Here is a 26,484-nt window from a genome sequence, read left to right on the forward strand (position 1 = left end):
AACTGATCTGAAACGAAAAAACCAAAAAAATCTTAAAGTAGATGAAATCATTTTTAAGATCTTAAGGATGAAAATAAAGCAATACAAAAAATAAGTTTTTTTGGTCGATTTTGGCCAATTTTGACAATTTGTGGTTAAAGCTATGTAATTTAGCAAAAACTTAGTTTTTGTTGTTGTTGCAGCTCTTTACTAAAAAGAATTTGCCACGTAGGCGGTTGTTGTTGTTGTTGTTGTTGTTGCAGCAGCATAAATATTCTTCATACATATATCTGGGGAATGCTGCTGACGCGGCAGCCTCTGGTCGGATATAAATTCGGGTCGTTCCGGTTGCATAGAACCGACTGTTTGTCGTGGGAACTCCGCTGCATTTGCAGCTAAATTTTTACAAATTTCTATTCTTCTCAAACACAACCGAAATCACGAAATTATTGGCTATGGGAATAAGTTTCCGCCCTCGTAAAAGAGGTGTCGCTGCTGATACTATTTTTGTGTTCGATTTAGTAATATACTGGTGACTTGAAGGTATATATGTGAGGTCTCGATTGCAGTAGTTGACATTCGCGTAAAGCGTAAAGATCCTTTTTTAACTGACTTCAAAAATGTCTACGTTCGTCCTGAAAAAACAGGATTTGCGGAAAGTCAGGCTTCATTATTACTTTTTAAAGAAAAGTGCAGCTGAAACGTGTCGAATATTGATCAATATTTACCGTAATCATGCTCCATCAAATAGAACTTGTAAAGAGTGGTTTCGACGCTCCAAAGTGGCAGTTTCGACGTGAGTGAAAAAGATCGCGAGAGACGTTTGGTGACGTGTGAAATGCTTCTTGAACGGCAGATAGAAAAAGGTTTTCTGCATCGCATCCTCACTGGCGATGAAAAATGGATCTATTATGATAACCCTAAGCGTCGAAAATGTTGGAGCCTGCAGGTGACATCGAAAAAAAAAATTCTTGTTTCAAAAGTTATGTTGTGCATCTGGTGGGATCAGAAGGGGGTCAGCTATTATGAACTCCTTAAACCATCTGAAACCATCACTGGCGATCGTTACCGTCTGCAGCTAATGCGTTTGAATCGAGCTTTCAAAGAAAAGCGGCCGGATTGAGACGGCAGACATGACAAACTCATTCTGATGCACGACAGCACCAGACCACACGTTGCTAAATCGGTCAAGAAATATTTAGAGGTACTCAATTGGGAAATCTTACCCACCCCTTCGTATTCCCCAGACATTGCATCTTCGGCTTACCATCTGTTCCGATCAATGCAGTCAGCCCTTATTGGAGAGCGGTTCACTTCTTACGAGAGCATCGCAAACTGGCTCAATGAATGGATCAGGTCGAAAGAACTCGAATTTTTCGTCAGAGGAAATCGTATGCTGCCTGAAAGATGGAGTAAAGTTGTAGTTTAATTTTAATTATTTAATTGTTTAAATAATTCGTAACTTTGGCTAAGAAAGGACGGAAACTTATACCCATACCCAATAAAGTAATACAAAAATTATTTAAAAAAAGATAACCAATTCTCTTAGTTTTGTTTTGTTAAACTGATGACAACCAGAAATATTATTTTATTTATAGAAAAAACACTCAAAATAGTGCGTTAAACAATTTCGCGAAATTTCAAAAATGTTCCATTAAGTTGCAATAAAATTGTTTGCTTATTTCGCTCATTTCTACTCGCTCTTCACTATGAAATTTTGAGTGTGGGGTTATGAAAATTACCTTTTAAGCTGCGACTGGTACCGTACCTTAGCCGTAACCGTAACCATAGCAATCAGCTGTTCGGATCAAACATCATCTGGGCTTCACTGTAAACGGTTATAGGTGCCGCACCATAACGGCATAACCATAACCGTAACCGTATGTAACTATTGAATTTTGGTTTTTCCCGTAACCGTAAGCAGCTGTAAAATACTTTCCATTTGTTTTGATAATTGCGATACAAATTTGATTACAATTAAAGACGGAAATTGAATTGACTCAGTGGAAAATAATCTGTGTTTTTAAGACAAAATGCAAATGTTGTCATTAATTCTACTTGAATATCAGATGTTTATGATTACGGCATGACAAATCGACATATGCTCTAATGCTGCGGCTATGGTTATGCTTATGGTTACGGCATCACTAACTGCAGCTTAACGTTAACGGTGAAAATAATACAGAGGTGAGGATATCCGCGAACCGATATTCTGCTCGCAGGCAATTTGACAGAATCAACTAATTTCGTGACGTAATAATATAATATTTGAACCATAGCGTTGAAAATAGCCCTTAAAGTACTTATAAATTGTAAAGCTGCAAAGACAAAAGCAAAGCAGAAATGCAGAGTGACACGCGGCGATTCATAGTAGATCACTTACGCTATAAAAGCTCACAGAAATGGCACGACTACTAGCGCCACCACTACTCAAACATTAACCGAGCGCGCAAAACCCCAATTTATCTGACTGTTATTGCGAAAGAGCTCATTCAAACTTTCTCGAGTTTCCGGCTGGGTCATAGGCGAAGCTCTCGCCCAGACGAGTGATAAACGTCATCTTGCCTGCTCTGCTAAATGAGTTTGACAATAAATCATATATTCTTCGAGTGTACTCCTCTAGAAGAAGCTGGACGCTAATACGACATAAACAAAATGATTCAGTGATTTTTAAACACCAAAAATCTAAACAGAGGAAGATCAAGCAAGATGTTCCGCAGGGTGGTGTCCTTTCACCTTTGCTGTTCAACTTCTATCTATCGATGCTCCCCCAACCACTAGAGGGAGTCACCTGGTCTCATACGCTGACGACTGCACGATAATGGCGACGGGCAATGACGTTGATGGCCTGTGCGCCAAAGTGAACGTCTACCCCACAGATCTTTTTCACTGCGAGGATCTCCAACTTTCCCCCATAAAGTCCACTGCGACCCACTTTATCACCTAGACAAAGGAGGTCAAACTGCAGCTCAAGGTAAAAGTCGATGATACACTAATTCCGATTGTTAACAATTCGATAATTTTGGGCGTAATCTTTGTCAGTTTGCTCTCCTTCTTTGCGCGCACAACCGCAATTGCCACTTAAGTACAAAATCGCAACAAGGTCCTCAAATCGATTGCCGGCAGCACTTGGGGCAAAGACAAAGAATTGTTGCTATGGACTATGGACATTTAAGGCCAACTAAACCGGCCGGTTCTAAACTATGCTGCGCCTGTCTGGTCGTCTATAACTAGTGACACGCAGTGGATGTCCCCTCTTCAGCACCTTCACAATGAGGCACAGATGCTCCCAGTAAAGGAGCACAATAAATTGCTCAGTAAGCAGTCTCTGCTAGGGTTTTACCGCAGGCCTCACCCATGCAGGCACCTGCTCGAACCTGAGCCACCTCCCAGGCACATCAGGAGGCATTTCTTCAATTACGCCGACAAGATCTAGGACAAAACGAAGAGACATCTACTGGACCAGACAGTGTTTGGACAGACAATAAACGACATTCATCGGAAGACACTTACCAACTTCTTAAGGTCCTGACCACCGAATGCATAATCGAAGTCCAACCACCACCCATCGCAGACAAAGACCTCTAGCTACCCCGAGTGTCCAGCGTAACCTTGGCTCAATTACGCTTTGGATTTTATAGCAGGTTAAACTCCTACTTATCCAGAATCGGGCACTCCGCACGACACTAACCACTTTTTCACATGCCCTATTAAACCCACTCATCTAAAACCTTTTTCCCTCTGGACCCAACCTGTCGAAACAGCAAGTTTCCTAGGCCTACCGTTACATGAGCTAGACGATGGCATTCGGTGAGTACCCCAAACTGGCTTGGCCTTTCCAGGCAAAGACAGTTCATTCTAGCACCATTAGGCAAAAGTGAAAGTGGTTAATTTTTAATTTTCTTATTTATCCTTATTTTTAATTGTTTTGGAGAATGCAATAATTCTGTGCGCTACTAACTTTTTCTAATGCAATCCATTTAACCTCTTCACTGAATTACCAGAAATTTTATTAGTAGTTCAATTTTTATGTTTCACATTTTTTATATTTTTGTCTTCAGCGTAAGCAGCTTGAAAGTGTTTTTGTAGTATGCGCCATTTTTTTATTATATTTTTTTGAATTGCATGATTTTATGTGGCAGATAAGCTACGCCAAAATTCTACTGACATTATTTCTATTATCAGGCGACTGATAAAATTTTTGGACACGAAATCCTCCGGACACATAATAAAGTCTTTCTCTTGAGTGGAATCAGACTGATAAACAAAAGTTATAAAAAAAAATTGGGTAAACAGATACAAATAAATATGAAATAATAATGAAATATTTTTGCGTGTTTAGTTTTATGGAAGGTAAAATGCTTTTTCTAAGGTAAACCTTTTTCTGAAAAATACTACGAAAAAGTAGAACCAAAATTAAAAAATCGAACTTCAACATCGTCTTTGTATTCTGCGTGGAAAATTAAGCAAATATCGACTGTTTATAAAAATAATAAACTAAATATAAAATGAATATCGAAAATTGAGGCTAAAACAAAAAAAATCGAGTTATTAAAAAACTGTAAGCCACATGATTAACCTCCTTTTCATTAGTCCGTTTGAGAGAAGAAAAGATTCACAATTGCCTTAATTACAACAAAAAAAAAAAGAACAAATGTAAATAAAAATCTGTATAACATTAAGCCGATACATTAATCCCTTGTATTAGTATTTGTAATAACTTGTTTTGCAATTAAAATGAAATATTTACAAAATTTGCAATTTAAATAAATGTTATATTTAAAAATTAAGAAAAAGTGTATTTTTGTTTTTAAGAGCAAACAAATATCGCACAAATTTATTGTGTATAAAAATATTTCCAGAAAGTGTGTTTAAATCGCTAGCCTGTGCTCTGACATGCGGACGCTGATCGCATGCAAATTATCTCATCTCTTACTGATCGCATGCAAATTATCTCATGCGATATAATGCAAATGGAAATGGATACCGCTTATCGCAGAGCTTATGGCATGGGTTTATCGCATGCAATGAACTGTCCCTTGGGTTTTTTCGCAGCTACACATACATATTTTCATTCACAAGAAATCTTTGTAGTGACAGCCATAGATGACTAGATGTGAAACTCTTTTTCTCGTGAGAGCGCTGAAAAATGTGCATTTTTTATAACATTTTCCAATATTGCCACACCGGTAGAAACATGAATTGGGTATTTTTGAACCAAAGGTCTGGAATTTTTAGTTTCCATACCACCATTGAGGTTAGTGTTTAGTGTGCGGTTGCCCAATAGCCGTATATCACTCGTAAACACCTACATATACTAAAAATAAGCACAATCCGTATGAAATGTGTACATAAATAAGCCAAAAATTTAAAAATTTATATGTAAATGAAATTATTTAAAACTGATATACATAAGTAATTTAATAATAATAAAGTTATGAACCCGAAAATCATAAGTTATAATTAAAAACATGACTTATAGCGATTTTTTAATATAACACAGAAAGTGGGTAACAAAAAACAAAAATTCTCAAACAACGAACAAAATAAGTTAAAGCAGATTACCTTTAATTTTTGTAAAATATCTCAAACACAAATTCAGTTCCCTTACCTACGCTTTTCAACCATAGAATATTTACGTATATACAAATTTACATAAACCAACACACACTTCTCAATAAAACTACATTATGTACATAAGACTAATTAAAATTAGAAGTCGAAAAGGATATAACGAGCTTTGGATTCTACAAACTCACTTCAATTCAAATTATTACATTTCAATTGAATTAATTTTAAGACAAATAATTATAAACATTTCAACACGTCATTTCTCCATTAAGCAAAAACGAACTGTTTTCGTCAGTTATTTTCGGCGCGTTTCTTCTGGCAGTCTGCCATTTCGCCTATCAGCTGTTCAAAATCCCATAATGTGTGAGTGCTGCCAAGTTTTTAAACGTCCTCATGGGCGCGCTCTCTCTCAAAATGAAGAAGTTTCACATCTAGTTATCTATGGTGACAGCATTATAAAATCAAAAAAGAAATTAAAGAACGAGGCGTTTCTTCTAGTCCCATTAATCTATTTAACCCTTTTGTGTATAAAAGCAGCGAATGGATTGGTCTACCAACATTTTTTTTTATTTTTCGTTAAACTGACTTTTTTCTTTTGCTCGAAAATGCAAGGAGGGCTTTGTACGGAGTTTTTTTTTTTCAAATGAAAAGTTATGTTAAAACATTCATCTGTGATAATTTTTCCGCATACCATGAAACTGACAGTTCTCATGCGATAGTTCAACGCAAATGCAGATGTGGGGTTAATTTTTGTTGGTACATGTCGCAAGGCGCTTCTAAAAGGTAGCAGCAGTAGAGCAAAAATAATAATGGCGTGTATTTTGTTGTTGTTCAAATATCCAGAGTAGTAATCGGCAGGCCAAATTAGAGGCGAATCTATTGAAAGTGATAGTAGTAGACCAGCTTATTTGTTTTTCTTTCGTCGCGGACATTAGGGTGCCAGCATAAAATGAAATGACGAATGCCGTTCCATTCGCACCATTCTCGTCGTATGCTGCGAGTTTCAACTGCATTTCGGGCGTTCAACGCAGTTTGCCTTTTTCTTTGCTATTTTCTTTTTGACATTCTGATACACAAAACTTTTTTTGTTGGTTTAGTGCCATCACCATTGTTTTTTTTTTTGCTTTTTTTTTTGGGAGGGTGAGGTAGGGTTCAAAATACCCTCGCACTTACAGCGACCGTCGTTTTCTACGTCGTGTGGTGTGGCCACTAAAACGATCCCTCCTCTCCTTCTGGGGAGACACCCTTCCCGGAACTGATTTTTATATTACTTCGGGAGGGGCCAGTACGGCATCCAAAATGACCAAATCTATTCACCCACGTCTGAGTCCACCATATTTGTAGCCAGCTTTCATGCTATAGGCTCGTCTTCTTGTGTCTCTATCTGTGCGGCTTCGCTTTGTTGCACTGTGTCGAAGTCAATGTTTTTTTTCCGTACTACGTTCTCGATGTTCTCATAAGGACGACATGCCCATCACCTTTAATGAATGCGTCTCGGCCAAAGCATACTGAGCGCTCTCTAAGTGCGTAAGCACTCTCCGAGTATGCTGCTCTAGATAACAGCAAAGTAAGAAAAAGTTTATATTATATTACGTCAACAAGTCAGCTGATTCTGTCAAATCCACTGAGAGGCGGTTAGCTGTTCGCGGATATCCCCAGCTTCTGTATTCTCTCCATCATTCTAAATAGTTATTGTTGTTGGTGTGTTACTAATCCCAGCCAGTAACACACGCTTCTCTGAGTGAAGCTATCAAGTGTTGCCACGGAGTTCATCGATCAAGTGCTGTCTGAAAGTATTTGAGTAAAAGGGAAATTTTTGATGATCTGGCCATAATGAAGTTGCTGTTGGAGTTATACCAGCATAAACATTCCCCATAAATATTTGGTGAATGCTGCTGGATCGACAGGCTTTAATCGAATGTAAATCCGGATTGTTCCCGCGATGTAGAAGCGACTGTCATGCGAATTTTCCCGCTTTTCATGCAGCTACTGCTGTCTTTATGATTCCCCACGAATTCTCTATTGCCTGTAGGTCGAAGTTTTGCGCCGGCCACTCGAAGGGTTCTTAAAAAATTGCTGCCAATTCATGGATTTACTAGCACTGTGCGCAACCAAGGATTAGTTGGATTACGAGATTTAATTTGCTTATATCAAACAATTTGTTTGTGTATTTTTGTTTTATGAGTACATTTTTGTAGAAAATTTAGACGGTTTCCAAATAAAACACCACCGAAAAAAAAATCCTGGTTGCACGCCTGACCTGGAAAACCATAGCAAGAAAGCGCTTGTTGCAAGAATACCTTGAACATAATTCCAGTAATTTCGACTTACACTATGACCGAGCCACGAGCCACCTTGTTAAAGTGGTAGTTTTTTGTGTACTTGAAATTCGATTACTCACGTAGGGCCTTCCATCATTCCCAAGCACTTTAAATTTGGATTAATCACTCCAAAAATTAGGGTCTTCATTCAAATGTTGTCCGGCAAAAGCCAATCGTTTTGCAATAGTTTTTGTTTTTTAATACAGTGACTACGTCGAGCGTTGCTAGTTAAAGGCGTATCATTTGACTTTTGCTCGGGTAGAATGAGTTGTTGTTCTTGTTGCAGCATGTACGGGGAATGCTGCTGGCGTGGAAATCCTTGGCCGGAAATAATTTCTGGTCGTTCTGGCACCGATTGTCCTGGGAACGGGCGCAATGAATCTAGTCCCTTGTTTGAATGTGACAAAGTTTTGATTTTGTAGCGCCGTCTTTAAGCCAAAAAATTAACGAAAGAAATATATTAAAATAATAAGAAAATACATATATACATACGTCTGTATGTGTAATAATATAATAATATCGAAATTTCCGAAAGGTTTAGACTTAATTACCTATTACACTTTGTTTTACTCATCTAAAAATTTTTTGCAAAGTTATAAAAAAAGAGATGTAAAAAAATTATTTTTTTTACTGCAAATATAACACAATAAAAATCACAAAATATATTGCAAAGAAATTATTCAAATACGCGAGTTTTTAAAAATTACAATAAAAAAATGATGATTTGCAAAAACTCAAGCGCGACACGGTTAATAAGTAAAAAATATTTAAATGAAAATGGCGATATAACAAAACGCCAATAATAAAGCAAATCGAGAAAAAATTTCACAAAGCACATCCAAACCACCGGGCGACAACAAACAGCTGTTTTGGTGTTAGTGGTGATGCAGCACCGTAGCCCCACCACCCATTCAACTTGCAAAGCAACCAGCCACCCCAGGCAACTAAGAAACCAACAATTTGCTGATAGACCGGTGGTGGAAGTAAAGCGAAAGCAAAAAGCGAAAAATGTGTGTAGTAGTGCGAGAAGTGCAAGAAATGCGAAAATTAAAATAAAAGTGAGGGCACACAAATTAATAAAACAACAAAGACGACGCAGCGCGACAGCTGATTTGCATTTTTCGATATAGAAAAAAAGCGAAGTTAGCAAAAATTAAAAAAATAAAAATTAAAAATAAAAGAAATTAAAAAAATATTTATGTATATGTACATACACATGTAAACCAAAATTATATAATGTGAAGTAAACTGTGAAGAAGCCCAAATAAAAGCTGCATTAAGTAAAATAAAAATACATAAAAAACAAAAGAAATGCCGCATATCGGTGGCAACCGCAGCAGCGGCAAATATTGCGTGAGGTAATGGAAAATTTACAAAGAAAAAACAATTATGTAAATCTTGTAAAAATATTCCACGAATGCGCATAGAAGTTGCGTCGCTTAGCGGAGAATTACCTGTGATAGAGAAAATGATAATAAAGCAGCGCGTAAAAAAAAAATTTAAAAAAAATTACGTGTGTACACCACTGACACCCCACGGACAATTGCTGCGACGTCACTATCACGACATTCATGCATACAGAACTAGCCTTTGTTTTGTGTGAAGTGCGTAGGACTTTGTTATGGTGGATTGTTGTGTTTGTTTTTTCTTTGTGTTCATGTTTTTGACTTCTCTTTGTTGCTCAGTCACTAAAATTGTGTGCTACAACTTTTCCCCGCGGTCGTCACACTCCGAATCCGTTTCTTCTCTTGCTTGCTTGCGCTTTTGTTTTCAAAATTCGATGCGCTGCCTGCCCCCTGTCGCGCGCTTGCTGCTGATATCGCACCCTAAATACAAAAGGGTCACAACTCAAAATACTAAGATTTTCAGGAGAGACGAAAAACGTTTTATGTAAAAATTATTGTAATATTTTAAGAAAATATTGTTCCATCATGAAAATATACAACATTGAAGAAGGTTCTACTATATTTTTTTCAATTTTATATTATGTTTGCGAAAATAAAACAAAATTTTGATTAATGACTCTTTAACTGAAATTTTTTCGATTAACTAGTGATATTATCTTAAGTTGTGCCTTTTTAACTGATAAAATGTTTTAATTTTATAAGTTTCCTAACCTAATTGAACTCACTTTTTACAACTAAAGAGGCACAATGCAAAATAATATACCACGAAATTTATCCATTTTTACAGTTATAGAGGCAGAACTCAAAATAAAACTCTTTATGTGTAATAAAAGTAATCAGCTGTTGTTGAGCCCATTAACGCAACTAAAAATAATTCTCTTTAGTTGATCGTGCGAAAGCAACACACTTGACATAAAAATAGACATAACTGTATTTTTCCAGTTAAAGAAGATAGTTATGTGAACGAAATATTTGCAGCAGTTAGAAATGTGTATTCTGAATTAATTTATGCAAAAAACTCAGTTTTGGAAAATTTTGAGTTGTGACCCTTTTGTATTTAGGGTGCGATATGAGTACCTCTCAATTCTACATTTTGGTGAATGTGTTTGTAAAAACCGACAAATAAAAAAATTTAATAAAATGAAGTAATAAAATACAACAAAAAAAAAATTAATAAAATAAAATAATAAACTACAACAAAAAAAAAAATTAATAACAATAACAATAAATTTCAAATATAATAAAAAAATAATACTAAACAATAAAAAATTATAAAAATAAAAAAACAAAAAAATTTATAAAAAAATATCTTCAAAAATTTAAATAAAAAATGTCTACACACATAGACTTTTAAGCAATTTCGACTTCTTAATAAAGGGTTTTTCAATAAGGGTGGGTAGATGTTGAAATGGAAGCAAATGGCGTTTGCTGTGTGGCACGTAGCACCGTCCTGCTGGAACCACATGTCGTCTAGGTCCATATGGTTCAATATAGGCCATAAGAAATTGGAAGGGCCACCACGTCTACCGAAAAATGGGCGCAATGCGCGCAACGTTTGCGTTAATTAACACCAGTTTTAATAGTAAAGTTTTATCATTTGAACGTGCTGTTCAATCGTGTAACTTGCCATGATGATTTGGCATAAACAACTGAATAATAAACAAAAGATTTGACAGATGTCACCAAAACAAAATGGCTGCCACAGGGCGCCAAAATCGACCCGCGCCAATTGAAAAACCCTTTATAATAATTTTATTTAAATACTTTTTTTCTGAATTTGAATCTCTCAGAAACTAATTGAAAGGCATGAGTTTGCAGACTTAATGCGCTCAATTCTAAAAAAAAGTTAATACGAGTACAATAATTAAGAATCATACAAATTATCTCTTAAATTGTAAAACCTCGAAAAACAAAAGAAGTTAAAAAAATCATATAAATTAATTCTTAAATTGTAAAACCTTGAAAACCAGAAGAAGTTAAAAAATATATAAAAAATACGTTTTTTGAATTTCCATATTTTTTTTAACTTAAGCTTGACATTGAAAAACTGCTAGGCCCAGATTTTGGTAGTCTGGTTGAGTTCTATAGAGGAGACCAACAGCGGCTGAAAAAATAATAAAATATTTCTTTTCCAACATCTGTAATTCGATAAGCGAAATTTTGGTTGCATCAAAACTTTTGTGTTTTTTAGATTATGCAAAAATTCGCTCACGCTTGGTTAAAAATAAAGATCAAAAACAGAAAAATACTTAAACAAATTTTTTTAAATAATGTTTAAATTTGTTTTTGTTTTTTTCTGCTTAACGCGTTTTTTTAATTTTTCTTTGTTTAAAACATCTTTTTAACTTTTTTTGTTTAAAACATTTGTTTTAATTTTTATTTGTTTAAAATAGCTTTTTTTTTTTAATTTTTGTTTATTTACAATTTAGAATTTTTTACATTTTTACAAATTTGTTAAATGAATGTTTAAAATTTTCGTTTGTTTAAAACATTTTTTTTAATTTTTGTTTGTTTAAAACTTTTTTTTGAATTTTTGTTTATTTAAAACATTTTTTTTAAATTTTGGTTTTTTAATTTTTTTTAATTAAAATTTGTTTGTTTGATTATTTGTTTTTTGATTCTATTTTGTTTCACATTTTTTTTCTCTAAGAATTCTGTTATTACAATTCATCGATCATGGTTAAAAATAAAGATCAAAACCGGAAAATATTTTTAAAATTTTTTTTAAATTAATGTTTAAATTTTTTTATTTATTTTTTGGGTAAAATATTTTTATTTGTTAAAAACATTTTTTTTTGTTTAAAACATTTTTGTTTTTAATTTTCGTTGCTTAAAATATTTTTTTTTTTTAATTTTTGTTTGTTTAAACATTTTCTTTTTTAATTTTTGTTCATTTGAAACATTTTTTTTTTAATTTTGGTTATTTAAAATTAAAAAAAAAAGTTATTAATTTTTTATTTTGTTTTTTTTTTACATTTTTTTTCTCTAAGAATTCTGTTACTACAATTCATTGAAAAATTTATAATAATAAATATATATGAAATAATAAAGTAATGTATTTAAAAAATTTAAAATATTTTTTGCATTTCGATATTTCGGAACGTAATATCACAGTTATATTTGCCATATTCGATGCGCATCGTCAAAATTTATTGGGCAATTTTTTATTATTTATTTCATACAAAAAAAAAAGTAAAAAAAAACAAGAAAAAAATTTGATAATATTTTTATTATATTTTTGTGTTTGTTGTTGATATTTTTGTTTATTTTTTGTTTTTGTATTTGATAATATATATTTTTTTAATTATATTTTTATTATTTTGGTTTGTTTTTGTATTTGATAATATTTTTATTTTTATTTTTTGTTTCATAATATTTTTATTACTGTTTTGTGGTTTTGTGTTTGTTTTTGACAATATTTTTGTTTTTGTTTCGTTTTTGTATTTGATAATGTTTATATATTTGTACATATATATATATATATTTTTACTATTATATTTTTATTATTATTTTTGTTTTCGTATTTGATTTGCATTTCACAGTACTTTTTTAAAGAAATTTTGGTATACTAATAATAAATAAGTTATTTTTATTTGCATTTTAATATCTAAGAAGATTGGTTTAAATCGTTCATCTTTATGTTTCTGAATTTCAAAAAATTGAAAATTAATTGCCAGTTTTTAATTTCTTTTGTAGGTTTTTGTGACTGTTCGATTAAATCTTTGATTTTTAGCTTCCAAAAACCGATTTTTCAATTTAGTTCAATTTTATTCGAAAGGTACCTTCAAAAACAACATTGATAATTCAGTAACAATAAAATGCATAAATAAAAAAATAAATATTTGAATTTTGTTAACTCGAAACATAAACGCGGCATCGATACCGGTCTGTTTGTTGCAAAAAAGAATACATAATTAATATTTTTTTGTGAAATTCGAGTGAGATTTTAGAAACAGTGAGCAAATACTTATTTTCGTTTTATAAAATTCCACCAGAATCTGTCCGATTCCTTGAAGAATCAACTATCAAATAGTTTTTACGAAAGGAATAGTACCCCGAATTTTTATTACAAACAAATACATGAACATATGTACATACATATATACAACACATGCATACATACATACATGTGTACATAGTTGCCACATTTTTGCCTCTCTCAAATACTTACAACCATTACAATTAATTATAACAAAAAAATGTGCATAAAAAGTGCTGAATGCAAGAAAAATAAATACATATATCCCCGTGTAATTAATTATTAAACCCCATGTAAAAATCCTACATTTTTTGAATTTTTAATATTACAGAAAATAATTTTAAAAATATTTTTAATTTAGAAATTTGTGAATGTCCTTTCAAATAAGTTGCCAAAACGTGTGTGAAACCCACATAAATATCTACAAAGCCTGAAAGCAATCGAAAAGCGAGTTAAAAGGCAGTTTCAAATATTTTAAAATAATCAAAAATCAGTGAGTGAATTATTCCAGTGTAACTCAAAGTGTAATTCAAGTGCATACCATAAAATATCGCACAGAGCGTTGAAAAGGAAGAAAAAAGTGAAATAAAAAGTCAATAAACAATACAAAAAAATATAAACGTGCTTTTCAACTGATAACAGCAAAGCAAGTACAACAACTAACCCTACAATACCAACACGACCAGCAAATCAACATTTAAGTAAATAAAATAATTGAAACCCTTGAATAATAACATCCGTACATACGGACATACATACAATCTTTCGACAGTTGCTGATTACAAATCGTCACTTCGACTAGCAGCACAAAAAAGTACGAGCAATAGCACACAAAACAAGAAAATTATAATTTAAAAAATAATTCAAAAAAGTGTAGAAACTCAAGTAAAAGGAGTGCAACACAATAAAGAGTGCAAATATTTATTTTACAAAGGCGAATAAAGTAAATAATAAATTAAATTAAATAACGTGAAAACAAAATGTAAGCAAGTCAAAGTTGTTTGGTTGCTTAAAAAATACCAAAACGCAAAAAATAAAACGCAGATTTCAACAAAAACAAACCAGAAAAAGATACTTATAATCGTTTACGCTATCAACGCTTTGGATATCAGTGTATGTTTTGTAGAACAACTCACAACAGCTCTCGTATTTTGGAAATTCGTAAATACATATGTACGTCTGCAACTAAATCCGAACGACTTAGGGGAAATAATACACGCAATTCACTAACTTTCCCGCTTCAATTTTCCGTTTACATTTTCAACAAAGTGTGCACGTGTGTTCGCCTATTACAATTTCTTTGTTATTGTGTTTTCATTACGCCTTCGTTGCGTGCATTTTCGATACATTTGTATTTATTTTCGTCTTCGATTATATGTGTGTGTATTCGTAATTGATCTGAATATTTTGTTGTACCGTTACAATTTGCTCCATTTTGTGCTTGCCTGGGATTTTGAAACAAAAACAACAATACAACGTGTGTACATGAATAGGTGCGTATGCAATAAAAATTGTTAAGTTATGTGTATTTTTTATTTTATCTAATTTGATTACATTTAGGGTATTCACATGGTCTCATAAAGTTACAAATCATAAAGTGAAAAAAAATAAACAAAATTAGTTCAAGTGTTATGACGAATCGAACACATAAAACTAAAAGTGGTACTTTTCTTACCAACAAAAAACAGGAAATTAAAAATGTTTTTAAGCGATTATAAAGATTTATGATTTTATGACAATATTATGTGTTATGACACCTTATGAATCTCATATTTTTGTTTTCTATGAAAAAAAAATCTACTTTTCGATTGTGTTGATATGACTTGGTGTTATTATTTTTTTTTTAATTTTTGCTGAACTCATACATACATATGTATGTATGCATGTGTATGTTTACACAAATTTGAATAACTTAATAGAATCAAATCACGATGAAAATGAAATGAAATGAAAGAAAAATAATACAGAACGTCCTGACATCGGCGAACAGATATCCGCTCTCAGTAAATTTGACAGAATCAGCTTGCCTTCTGAGGCAATAATATGATATTTATGTCAATTTTTTTTGCTGCGAATTCCCCCCTGCAACGCTGTTCTCTCTCTCTCTCTCTCTTATTTAATTTAGTAATTATTACGTTACAGCGAAAAATATTCTCACGGATGTCGCAATCTCATACCTAATCTATTATTCTTGGAGCTCAATGCTCTCTCATGTTTTTCAAAATTTCCGTTTAGGTAACGGAACATAATTTTTCTGTTGTAGGGACTTTTAATATGTGTCTTAAGAAACAAAGCCCTCAACAAGCTTAGTTTAGTTGCCCACATATGTATATATACGTACATATTTACAGTGGGGAGCAAAACTAAGTGCGTGATTGGGCTTATTGTATTCGTACTTTTAAATGTATAAGAATAGAAATGTGTATATGCGTTGAAGGACCTAAGGCTACATACAGCAGTATCTTTTCTTATTTCCCAGAAGGTATGTGCTTATATGGCACAATAATTGAAAAAACTGTTGATATAAGCACATAAATTTTTCAGAATTCATATTTGTTCATATACAGTTGTACCTCGATTAACCGGGTTGCTCGGGACCGGGCTCAGCACGGATAATCGAAAACACGGTTGAAAGAGGTTTTTTGAAATATTCAAAAATTTTATTATTTTTATTTATTTTTAAAAAGAACATGTAAATTTGCATCTATTAACTATTAATCTTATTACTGTTTTTATAATATACTTTCATATACATACATATAGGTACATAAATGCATATTTATATTAATTTAAAATATTCGTTTAAAGTAGTTTGTCTTTTAGAATTCATTTGTTCCTTAAGTAAATGACTTTGTATGCGATACACTTGTATTTTGTCTGGTTCTGAAATACCTGTACCAGTATAGTTTTCTAAGAACTTTAACAAAACACTACTAGCCTCTATTGCTTGAGCTAATGTGGGGGTTTCTACCGTATTACCTCCATCTGATTCCTCTGAATTTGACTCAAGCTCATATTCTTCTGTTTGATTGACCATGTTAACGATTTCATCATCAGATACAATAGCAAACGGTGCGACATCAATATCGCACTCCATCCACTTTGAGATAGCATCAGCTGTAAAACCAGGTGGTATTAATACATCTGATTGTATCTCAATACTAAAAGTTGAATCATTTTCATCATCTTGAGATAGTAAGTTATTCCAAACTTTATTTAAAACACGTGGGGTTACAGAATCCCACGAAGTCGCTGCTGTCCATAAAGCTGACTTAATGTTCAAAGATTTAACAAATTCGTGTCGACTATTAGAATCCACAAGTTTTTGCACGATAAATTTACGGTACTGGCATTTGAAACTCCGAATGGCTCCTTGATCCATAGGCTGAATCAAAGATGTACAATTCGGTGGTAGATATTTTACTGTAACATTATCAGATATCATTGCATTTACATCCGGGTGTGCTGGACAGTTGTCTAATAGCAAAAGAACTTTGCAATTCTTTTCGAGACCAATGCGTTGTAAATGTTCTCTTACCTCTGGTACAAAATTGTTGTTAAACCACTCCAGAAATAGCTCTTGTGTTACCCAAGCTCTCTTATTAGACTTATAAACTACAGGAATGTATTTAACATTTTTTAAACATCTTGAATTAGTACTTTTTCCTATTATCATCACTTTACACTTGTGAGTCCCAGCTGCATTTGCACAAAGTAAAGCTGTGATTCTTTCCGTGGACTCTTTGTACCCCTCAATAGAATATTCATCACCACTCGCCAACGAATTTTGGGGCAAACACTTCCAAAATAGACCGGTTTCGTCTGCATTATAAATTTGTTCAGTTGTAAGTTGTTCATTTTTAATGTATTCGTTTAAGTCTTCCACAAACATCGTTGCAGACACATAATCAGCACACTCCTTTTCTCCTGTGGATTTCAGCCTACGAATTCCATGCCGATTTTTGAATTTTTCCAGCCAACCAGATGAATACTTACACTCGGAATTTATGTTTAATTTACCATGAAAATATTTTGCCTTCTCAGTAATCATTTCGCCTAGAAATTGCAGGAAATTTTCAGTTTATGTGGATGTCTGGATTTGAGTAATGTTACCTGTAATGGGACATCCCTTAAATCTTTCTTGTCGAAACCATTCATATGTTGCAAAATCAACCTTTGGATTTTCGGATTTTTTCAGAGTATGTCTATTTTTTAAACCGTGAATTGAATCACTTTCCGATTCATATTTCAAAATTTTTTCTTTGTTTTTTATTAAGTCTCGTACAGTTTGTTTGCCAACACCATATTTTTCAGATAAAAAATGAACGGAAGGGTTCTTGCGATATTCGTTAATCAGTTCTATTTTCTCTTTAATTGAAAGAACTTTTCTTGCTCTTTTTGTCAGTTTACTTATTGATGGAGCCATTTTCACAAAAGCACCTGTTAAGAGATCAAATTTCACTTACAGACTGAATGAAAGTGAAATTTGATACAAATTTATTACATAAAAACAAAAAATGGGAATCCCCGAATTTTATTTCTTTGCACTTACAGAATGAATGAAAATGAAATTTGATACAAACTTATTACATAAACAAAAAATGGGAATCCCCGAATTTTATTTCTTTGCACATTCACTTAAATTGAAAAAAGTTATTATACGCCGCACGGATAATAGAGGTAAAGCACGGTTAATAGAGATATAAAATCAAACACACAGCATGCCGGTTAACAGATGTACCCGGTTAGTAGAGGCCCGGTTAACCGAGGTACAACTGTACATATATACAAAATTTAAATGATTTCACTTGCGATATAATAAAAAAACTTAACAAAAACAAAAAATACATGTAAGTTCGGACGAAACTGAAACCTGCTACAAATTTTAACCTCAACTCAACCGGAGGTTAATTCGCCTATAAGAAGAAATGGAAAATGTGTGCCAAATTCCGATTAGTTTGGTAGGGTGCTTATGGGAAGTGGGCGTGGCATTTCTCTGATTTCATTAATTTTCAGAAACACGCTTGATAAGCTCCTCCCATTTTGTAAATTTTTATTTTATTCGTACTTTTTTCTGTTACATTATGCCATATCATGTACTAAAGCTTAGTACATTTTCCTAGTTAAATATAAATGACAGCTTACTTCATGCCAAATCTCTTAACGATATCTCAAATATCCTTTGAGTTATTCGTTGCACAGCCATTCGAAGAGTTGGAAATTAAAATATTAACGGCATAGGCGTGAGCTTCGTCAGATTCAAGTCAATTGTGCGTGCCAAGTGATTGGCATTGCTGGACAAGATGCGGCTATATATTTATACTCTTTTTATTTTGTTTTTATATTAATTTAAAAAAATTTTTTAATTAATTTTTAATTTCTTTTGTATATATTTTTTTATTTTATTTTAAATAAGAAATTCTTATTAAATTTTTTTTTTCTTATTTTTATAATTTTAGAATTTTTACATATTTTTTTTTAATTTTGTATGTCGGTTTTTGTTTGTTTTTATTATTTTTTACTTTACTATTAATTTTAATCAGATAAAAAAAAAATAAATTTTTTAATTTCTTTTAATTTTTTAAGCAAACAGTTTTTTTTAGTTTTTTAATTTTTTTAAATTAAAAACAATTTTTTTCAATATTTTAAAATTTAATAAGTTTAATCTTTTTAATTTTTTTTTTACAAACTTTTTTTTTTAGTTTTTTATATATATATATCTATTTTTAATTTTTATTAAAGCTTGGTTTATACAAAAACAATGTGACGCAAAGTTTTCAAACTTTGTACAAAATTAATTTACTGAAAAATTTTGGAAAGTTTTATGCGGAATATTTTAGCCGTCCATCATCGACCCTAAAAACTTACTAGTTTTCAAATTTAAAACAAATAAGTGTCAAAATGATCTACACGGTTAAAAAATATTGGGTTAAAATGTTCCACAAAAGTAATTGCCATTAAATTCTATTATAAACTCTAAAAGACTGTAATAATGATAACTGTAGTTTCATAGTTTTATACGAGTTTTTGTTCCAATAATTTGGATCAACTCGACACTAAACTGGGAAAATTTTAATACACTGTAAAAAATTTGGGCTTTTTAGGGCCGAAACGGCAAGCAGTCCAATATTACATGTGTATGTAGCTTTTCCTCTTAAAAAGTACATATACTAAAAAAATTATAATTTTGGGGTAAAAAATAAGTTTGATAAAAAAAATAATTTTGAGAAAAAAAATAATAATTTGAAGAAAAAAAAAATTATAATTTTTTAAATTTTAACATAAAATATGTCTATTTATAAATTTTTGGGGAAAAAATATTTTCAAGAAAAGAAAAACATTTTGAGAAAAAATAATAATTTGGGAACAAAAAAATATTGATTTTGAGAAAAAATTATAGTTTTGAGAAAAAGAATTAAATTTTCATAAAACAAATTTTTCTGTGTTAAAAATTTTATAATAAAAGTGTAATTTTGTGGTTCTCATCATGTCATAAAAAAATTTTTAAACATAAAATATGTTTATTTTTACATTTTTGGGATGAAAAACATATTTTGCGAAAAAACATATTTTGAGAAAAAATAATAATTTTGAGAACAAAAAAATAATGATTTTAAGAAAAAAATTATAATTTTGAGGAAAAGAACAAATTGTGAGAAAAAAATTATAATTTTCAGAAAAAAACATTTTTTTTAGTGTTAAAAATTTTGGTACAAAAGTGCAATATTTTTGGTTATTTTCAACGTTTCATAAACAATTTTTGAATATAAAATATGCTTTTTTATAAATTTTGAGAAAAATAATATTTTGAGAAAAAATAATAATTTTCAGAAAAAGTCTGCACGATTTAACGCTTAATTTGATTGTAAGCAGCCGTTGGCACACCCTGTACTTACATATAGTATAATACTAAATAAATAATAAATAGTAAAATACTATTATTTATGCCACATAACATCTGTTAGGCTTACACATGTAAATACATAAATATGCAGAAAAGAGGCCTTGCCTTTGCAACAAAATACTTGAACTGATGCTATACTGAATATTAAAAGAGTGTGACGTATTTCAGCACCTTGAAAACGGAGCTTGACTCTTCTTACGTAAGTGAAAAAGTTTGCAAATCAATGCAACAATAAAATAGCGAAATAAACTTATTCGAGTGTCAAGCCATTTACATACAAACAAACATAAAAGTACTCGCAGTCACACATTTCTTTGGATACATAATCGCAGTCGCTTAATCTTAAATAACCGTAAAAGCGCGTTCAGCGTCAATGATCACTGTGCCATTTCACGATCACATGCCCAGCACCTTTACTGCTTCTCATCATAAAAATTGTTTGTGCATAAAAATATGTGAATATATATGAATGTTTAGGTACGGAAAGCACCACATAGAGATCTACAAACACCCAGCGAAACAAAACCCGCCGCACTCCAGCTCATTTGCGAACTCGAAATTTAGAGTGAAATATTTTAGAATTTTAATGCAATAATTATGCATAAAAGTAGTAGGTGTTTTTGTTTGTAAATTTGTGTTTTTGAATGCAATTTCGAAAGGATATAAATATCAAGCCATAATTTTAGCTTTTATTGGAGCCGTTCGACTGTACAATAGCACACAAACAAAATAAAAATAGAAACACAAATACAACGTTCAAAATGCTGAATACATTTTTTTATTACACAATTTTATCTCCACTTTACATTTTACGTGGGTCTCTTCAAAATGATTTATAGAATATTTTGTAGTGCCGCCTTTGAACTTTATGACGCTGTTTATGCTTAACCCTTTTCTTTTCTCAATTCCTGTCATCACCGGTGGGACATAAGGCACCTCTAGTAGGCGAATTTTATTTTGAAGCAGATTAATTCTGGCATACATTTTATTTTTGGCGTTCAAAATCCAGATTTGACTTACTGTAATTGGGCGAGCGGCTACCGCAGACGAATGGGCTTGGAGCCGGATCGACTCGGACTTTTGTATATTCGGTCAAATATATTTATATACATATATGTAGATACATACATACATAATTGGCGCTTTTTGGATGTTTGGCCGAGCTCCCCCTCCTCCTTCAATTTGTGGTTCTCAAGGGTTTTTATGCCGCCTTCGAGTGGTAGAAGGTTTTTATGAGACGCTTTTTCATGGCAAATTTGCTTTCAGAGATTTGTCATTCCTTGCGACGGGTAATTTGAAAAACTCTTTTATATAATTTGGTGTTTGATACAATGGGTTTCGATCCAGGGCCCTACCGTATGGTAGTCAAGCACAAGGCAATTCGTTTGTGCTGCTGAAGTGGCAATCCTTCGACGTATATAAATCCAGGTAGTTGCGGTAACTTGGAACCGACTGTTAAGGAAACGGCCCAATAGGACGATCCGGACTTTTAGTAAGAGTAAAATTTGTTATCAATGACAATCTTTTGTACGCCATAAGAGACAGTTAAAATCGGCTGATTTACGAAGTGATTTAGTACCCGAACTTGACTTATCTGGTGGCCTTTTATTTATTTATTTATTATTATTAAAGTCAAACATACAACCATAGGTTATTTTTACAATGATTGATCTTAAGAATAGTTTACATAAAAGGATTAACAGTAAAATCAAAATTAAAATTAAAATTACAGCTAGTGGTAAAGAAGTATAAGTTGGAGAAAGTATTAAAAAAGGAAAGTGAGGTGAAAATAGTAGTAGTAGGTGTAGGGATTAAGTGGAAGAGATTCAAATAATGTGGAACCATTTGAGTACATTCAGCAATTTTCGGCAACGTAGCGAAGCAATTTATTTTTGAAACACGAGCTTTCTTTTATACGTTTAATTTTGTAAGGTACGGTATTCCAAAGACGGACAGAGAACGCAAAGTATTGACGTTCAGTCACCAAACAACTATATTTCATCGGGTCTAAGTTTAACGAACGGCAGGACTTTGAAAACAAAAGTCGATCTTTGAGGTATCTGGGTTCCCGAGTGTATATGATCTTCTGGAGTAGAACCAAACATTTAAACCAAAGCAAGTCATAAAAGGATACGGAAGCAATTTTTTTCGCAAAAACAGAAATATGGTCATAACGTTTTTTTATTCCTTAAAATATTCCATATATTGTATATGTATGGCTTTATTTGAACTTAAATACCCATTAAGGAGTAATGGGTTAATACTTATTAACATTCAAAGTGTCTACCATTCTATTTAATTAAAATTTACACAAGCAAATAAAAGGAAACAAGATTTTTTGTGATCCATTCACTTTATTTAGAATGGACTTTGCGAAATCAATCAGATTTAGAAGGGTTAAATTTTGATTAATCGGAAAATGAGGTAGTGGTTGACTACTCGTTAGAAGTAAAATTTTCTTTACTTTTAAACCAATTTTTTTAATATTGTTTTTTTATTTTTTTTTATATATTTTTATATTTTTTAATATTTTTTTATACATTTTTATATTTTTTTATATATTTTTTATATTTTTTTATATTTTTATTTTTATTTTTTTGTATTTTTTATATTTTTTTATATATTTTTATATATTTTTTATATAATTTTTTATATATTTTTTATATGTTTTTATATTTTTTTAATATTTTTTTTAAATATTTTTTTATATTTTTTATTGATTTTATATTTTTTATATATTTTTTTTTAATTTTTTTTTAATTTTTTTTTTATATTTTCTAATATTTTTTTTATATATTTTTAAATTTTTTTATATTTTTTATATATTTTTATATTTTTTTATATTTTTTTTACCAAAGTGGCTTTTTGATGGGTTTCTAGCAGCTAACACATCCATTTGTGCCAACCAATTTTGAGCCATAGAGGGTGAAATATTTATCGAAAGCCTGATCAGTTAGTTTCCCTTATAAATATGGTATTTGTAATTTTCATTTAAGACTAATTTTTAATAAATAAAGAAAAAATTAAATCTATAAAATGGCTGTGCTGACTCCTCTTATATGGAGCCGAATGCTGACTTCTAAAAAATTTGAAACAATAAAAATGAAAATGCTAAGAGGGTCAACATGGATCAAGGATGAAAGATTTACCAAGTTTGCTCTTTAACTATGATGAAAAAGAGAATTGTGAGCGGAACTTCGGTTGCCACGTCACTTGTGAAATTCAGCCGAATCCCGAATGATAAATTACCAGACTTACCCAATTTGCTACGGTGGAAAACATTAATGTGTGAGTAACTTCGGTTGTCACCTCACTGGGGATTCGGCAGCCGAACTTTGCACGATCATTTCCCATACATTCACACACTTAGTCGTTGCTCAGACGGCAACGAAATGTCATTGGTTGATTTTTTTTGTATATCACTAACACAAGCTTAAAATCGTTTCTGCATAAACATGCATCACAACCTTGGACAAAGTACCAAACCGATGCATTCGTGGAAGCCTTAAATCGCGCCTATGAGCAAAAAATATATAAGTATACGCATGTCCGTAGGAAGCCTGAATCCGATATGGAAAAGAAAGTTGTAAACATCGTTACGCATCTGAGTAAACCAGGGTGACCCCAACATACTTGGATGAAGCAGATCGAAAGCGACATGAAGCGTGCGAATTTAAACACCACGACGAGCCAAGATTGAAAAATTTGGCGATGCGAACTAGGAGAGCTGACCCCAAGTAAAATGGCATAAAAGCAAGAAAGAAAAAAAACTGTAGATCTCTCCAATTGTGGAAAAACATTAAGACGTACAGAAAAACACAAAAAACAGTGTCGACAGTCGGTTCTACGTAACCGGAACGACCCGGATTTACTATACATCCGGCCAAGGACTTTCACTTCAGCAGCATTCCTCGTATATGCTGCTACAACAACAATAAATAAAAAATGATCGAGGGCGGCCTCTCCAATAAGAAAAACCCTCATTCGTGGATTCGTACTTTTTTAACTTCACACTTTTTTTTTGCTCAAGCCCACAACAACTTTTTAAAAACTTATCAATTGAGAATTTCCAATCTTGTAAAAAATGAATTCTTCTGAAATAATTAATGCGGTTTATTTTGTTTGGTTGGGTGTACAAGTTGTTGTTGTTGTTGCTGCTGTAGCAGTTTAGTAGTGTAGCTGGGCTGGGTGTACATGCATATGTACAGGTTTGTGTGAAGTCGATTGGTATCAGATGGTTGTCGGCCGTTAAGTGCCTCTACAATACAATTTGAAGTGAAAATAAATACTACATTCATCGATAGCTACATCTGTTTATGCATAAGTTAGTTTTCTGAAGCATTTGTGTGCTCAGATATAATTGCAAATGTAAATTGAACTCAAACTTATTGGATTTTGTTAATAGATCTGAAAATTTCTATAACAGTTGTTCACTTACAAAATTAAATGAAAATATGCGCTGAAAAAATGAATATCAAAATTTAAGTCTGAAGAGTCTTAAATTATTCAATTGGAAATTATGTTCAAAAATAAATACTACCTAAAGCCGTCAGTCATTGTTCAACCCTCAACAAGCTTGTTTTCAGGCTTTTATTTGCTTTTCATTTACGTTTATTATTTTCGTATAATTAGCAGTAATTATCGCTTATCAAAGGAAAAGCAAGCGGAAACGCACACACAAAGGCAATAAATTGTAAAAATGTGGGCACAGCACGCGAAAAAATAGCGACATAGCAAGACAGCAACAACATTTTGGACAGTTTCAACTATTTTTCTCCTTTTTTTGTGAATGTTAATTGTTTTTTTTTATTAAAAACATTTGTTCAAAATTTTTAATCAGTTTTTTTATAAAATCATAGTTTATTGTATATCAAAAACCCTATAGATCCAGGTCTCAAATCTTATAAAAAAATTTGAAAAATTCTACAGACTTTTCATCCTAACTCCACGATTTTTAGTTAAAAATTAGTTAAAAAATTTGTTTAATAGGACTATGTTTAAGTTCGTGCGGTTTTTTTTCGAAATTTGAAACTTTATTGACGTAAAATGGTTACAAATTTAATATTCAAAGTATTGTCCATCGCTTACTACTACTTTTTCCCATCTTTCTGGCAATTCACGGATTCCCTTTGTGAAAAATTCGGTCGGTTTTGCCGCAATCCACGAATCGATCCATTTTTTGACTTCATCGTAATTACGGAAGTGCTGGTCAGCCAGGCCATGTTGCATCGATCGGAAGAGATAGTAATCGGATGGCGCAAGGTCTGGACTATACGGCGGGTGGGGTAGGACATCCCATTTGAGCGTTTCTAAGTATGTTTTGACCACTTGTGCAACATGTGGCCGAGCATTGTCATGTTGCAAAATAACTTTGTCGTGTCTATCGGCGTATTGCGGCCGTTTTTCTCGCAGTGCTCGGCTCAAACGCATCAATTGTCGTCGGTAGACATACCCCGTAATCGTTTCATTCGGTTTCAGTAGCTCATAATACACAACACCCAGCTGGTCCCACCAGATACACAGCATAACCTTCAGGCCATGAATATTCTGCGCCGACGTCGATGTTGAAGCATGGCCAGGGTATCCATACGTTGCCCGACGTTTTGGATTGTCGTAATGGACCCACTTTTCATCGCCAGTCACAATTCGATGCAAAAAACCCTTTCTTTTGTGCCGTTGAAGCAGTTGTTCGCATGCCATAAAACGGCGTTCAACGTCTCTTGGCTTCAATTCATACGGCACCCAATGGCCTACCTTTCGGATCATTCCCATGGCTTTTAAACGTTTGGAAATGGTTGATTGATCAACTCCCAAAGTTTTTGCAACCTCTTCTTGCGTTTGAGCCTGATCTTGATCGAGCAATTCCTCCAATTCGGTATCCATGAACTTTGGCGGCGCACCCTCGCGTTCTTCGTCTTCCAAGCCAAAATCACCACTTTTAAAGCGTGCAAACCTCTTCTGGCACGTTCGCTCAGCTAGAGCATGCTCACCATAAACTTCCACCAAGATACGATGACTTTCGGCTGCTTTTTTCTTCATATTAAAAAATTCCCCGCAAAAACACATTATTTGGCACGAAATTCGACATTTTCAATTGTGGTAAAAATATTGTTGTTTACGCTTCAAATAAAAAACTTATACTGACGTTTGTGCCTTACGACAGTAGCTCTCCAATGAATGTTTGGAAATGTGGATCGATGGAATAATAATCAAGTTACGCCATCTGTTGTAAAACCGCACGAACTTATCGATAGACCTATTAGTTAGAAAAGTTTTTAGTTAGAAAAATGTTTGGTACACAGTTGTATAGCTTATTAAATTTTA

At 32.5% G+C, this 26,484-nt stretch overlaps 1 protein-coding gene across 1 annotated transcript; it reads right to left on the minus strand.

Moving 5' to 3' along the window:
- Positions 1 to 16,035: 16,035 nt before the first annotated feature.
- LOC129253368 (jerky protein homolog-like) lies at positions 16,036 to 16,701 on the minus strand. Its single transcript, XM_054891722.1, has one exon. It carries the CDS (start codon positions 16,699 to 16,701, stop codon positions 16,036 to 16,038), a length of 666 nt encoding a protein of 221 aa, XP_054747697.1.
- Positions 16,702 to 26,484: the final 9,783 nt, after the last annotated feature.

This window comes from Anastrepha obliqua, chromosome 1 (assembly GCF_027943255.1).
Source record: "Anastrepha obliqua isolate idAnaObli1 chromosome 1, idAnaObli1_1.0, whole genome shotgun sequence".
NCBI classification, from domain to species: domain Eukaryota; kingdom Metazoa; phylum Arthropoda; class Insecta; order Diptera; family Tephritidae; genus Anastrepha; species Anastrepha obliqua.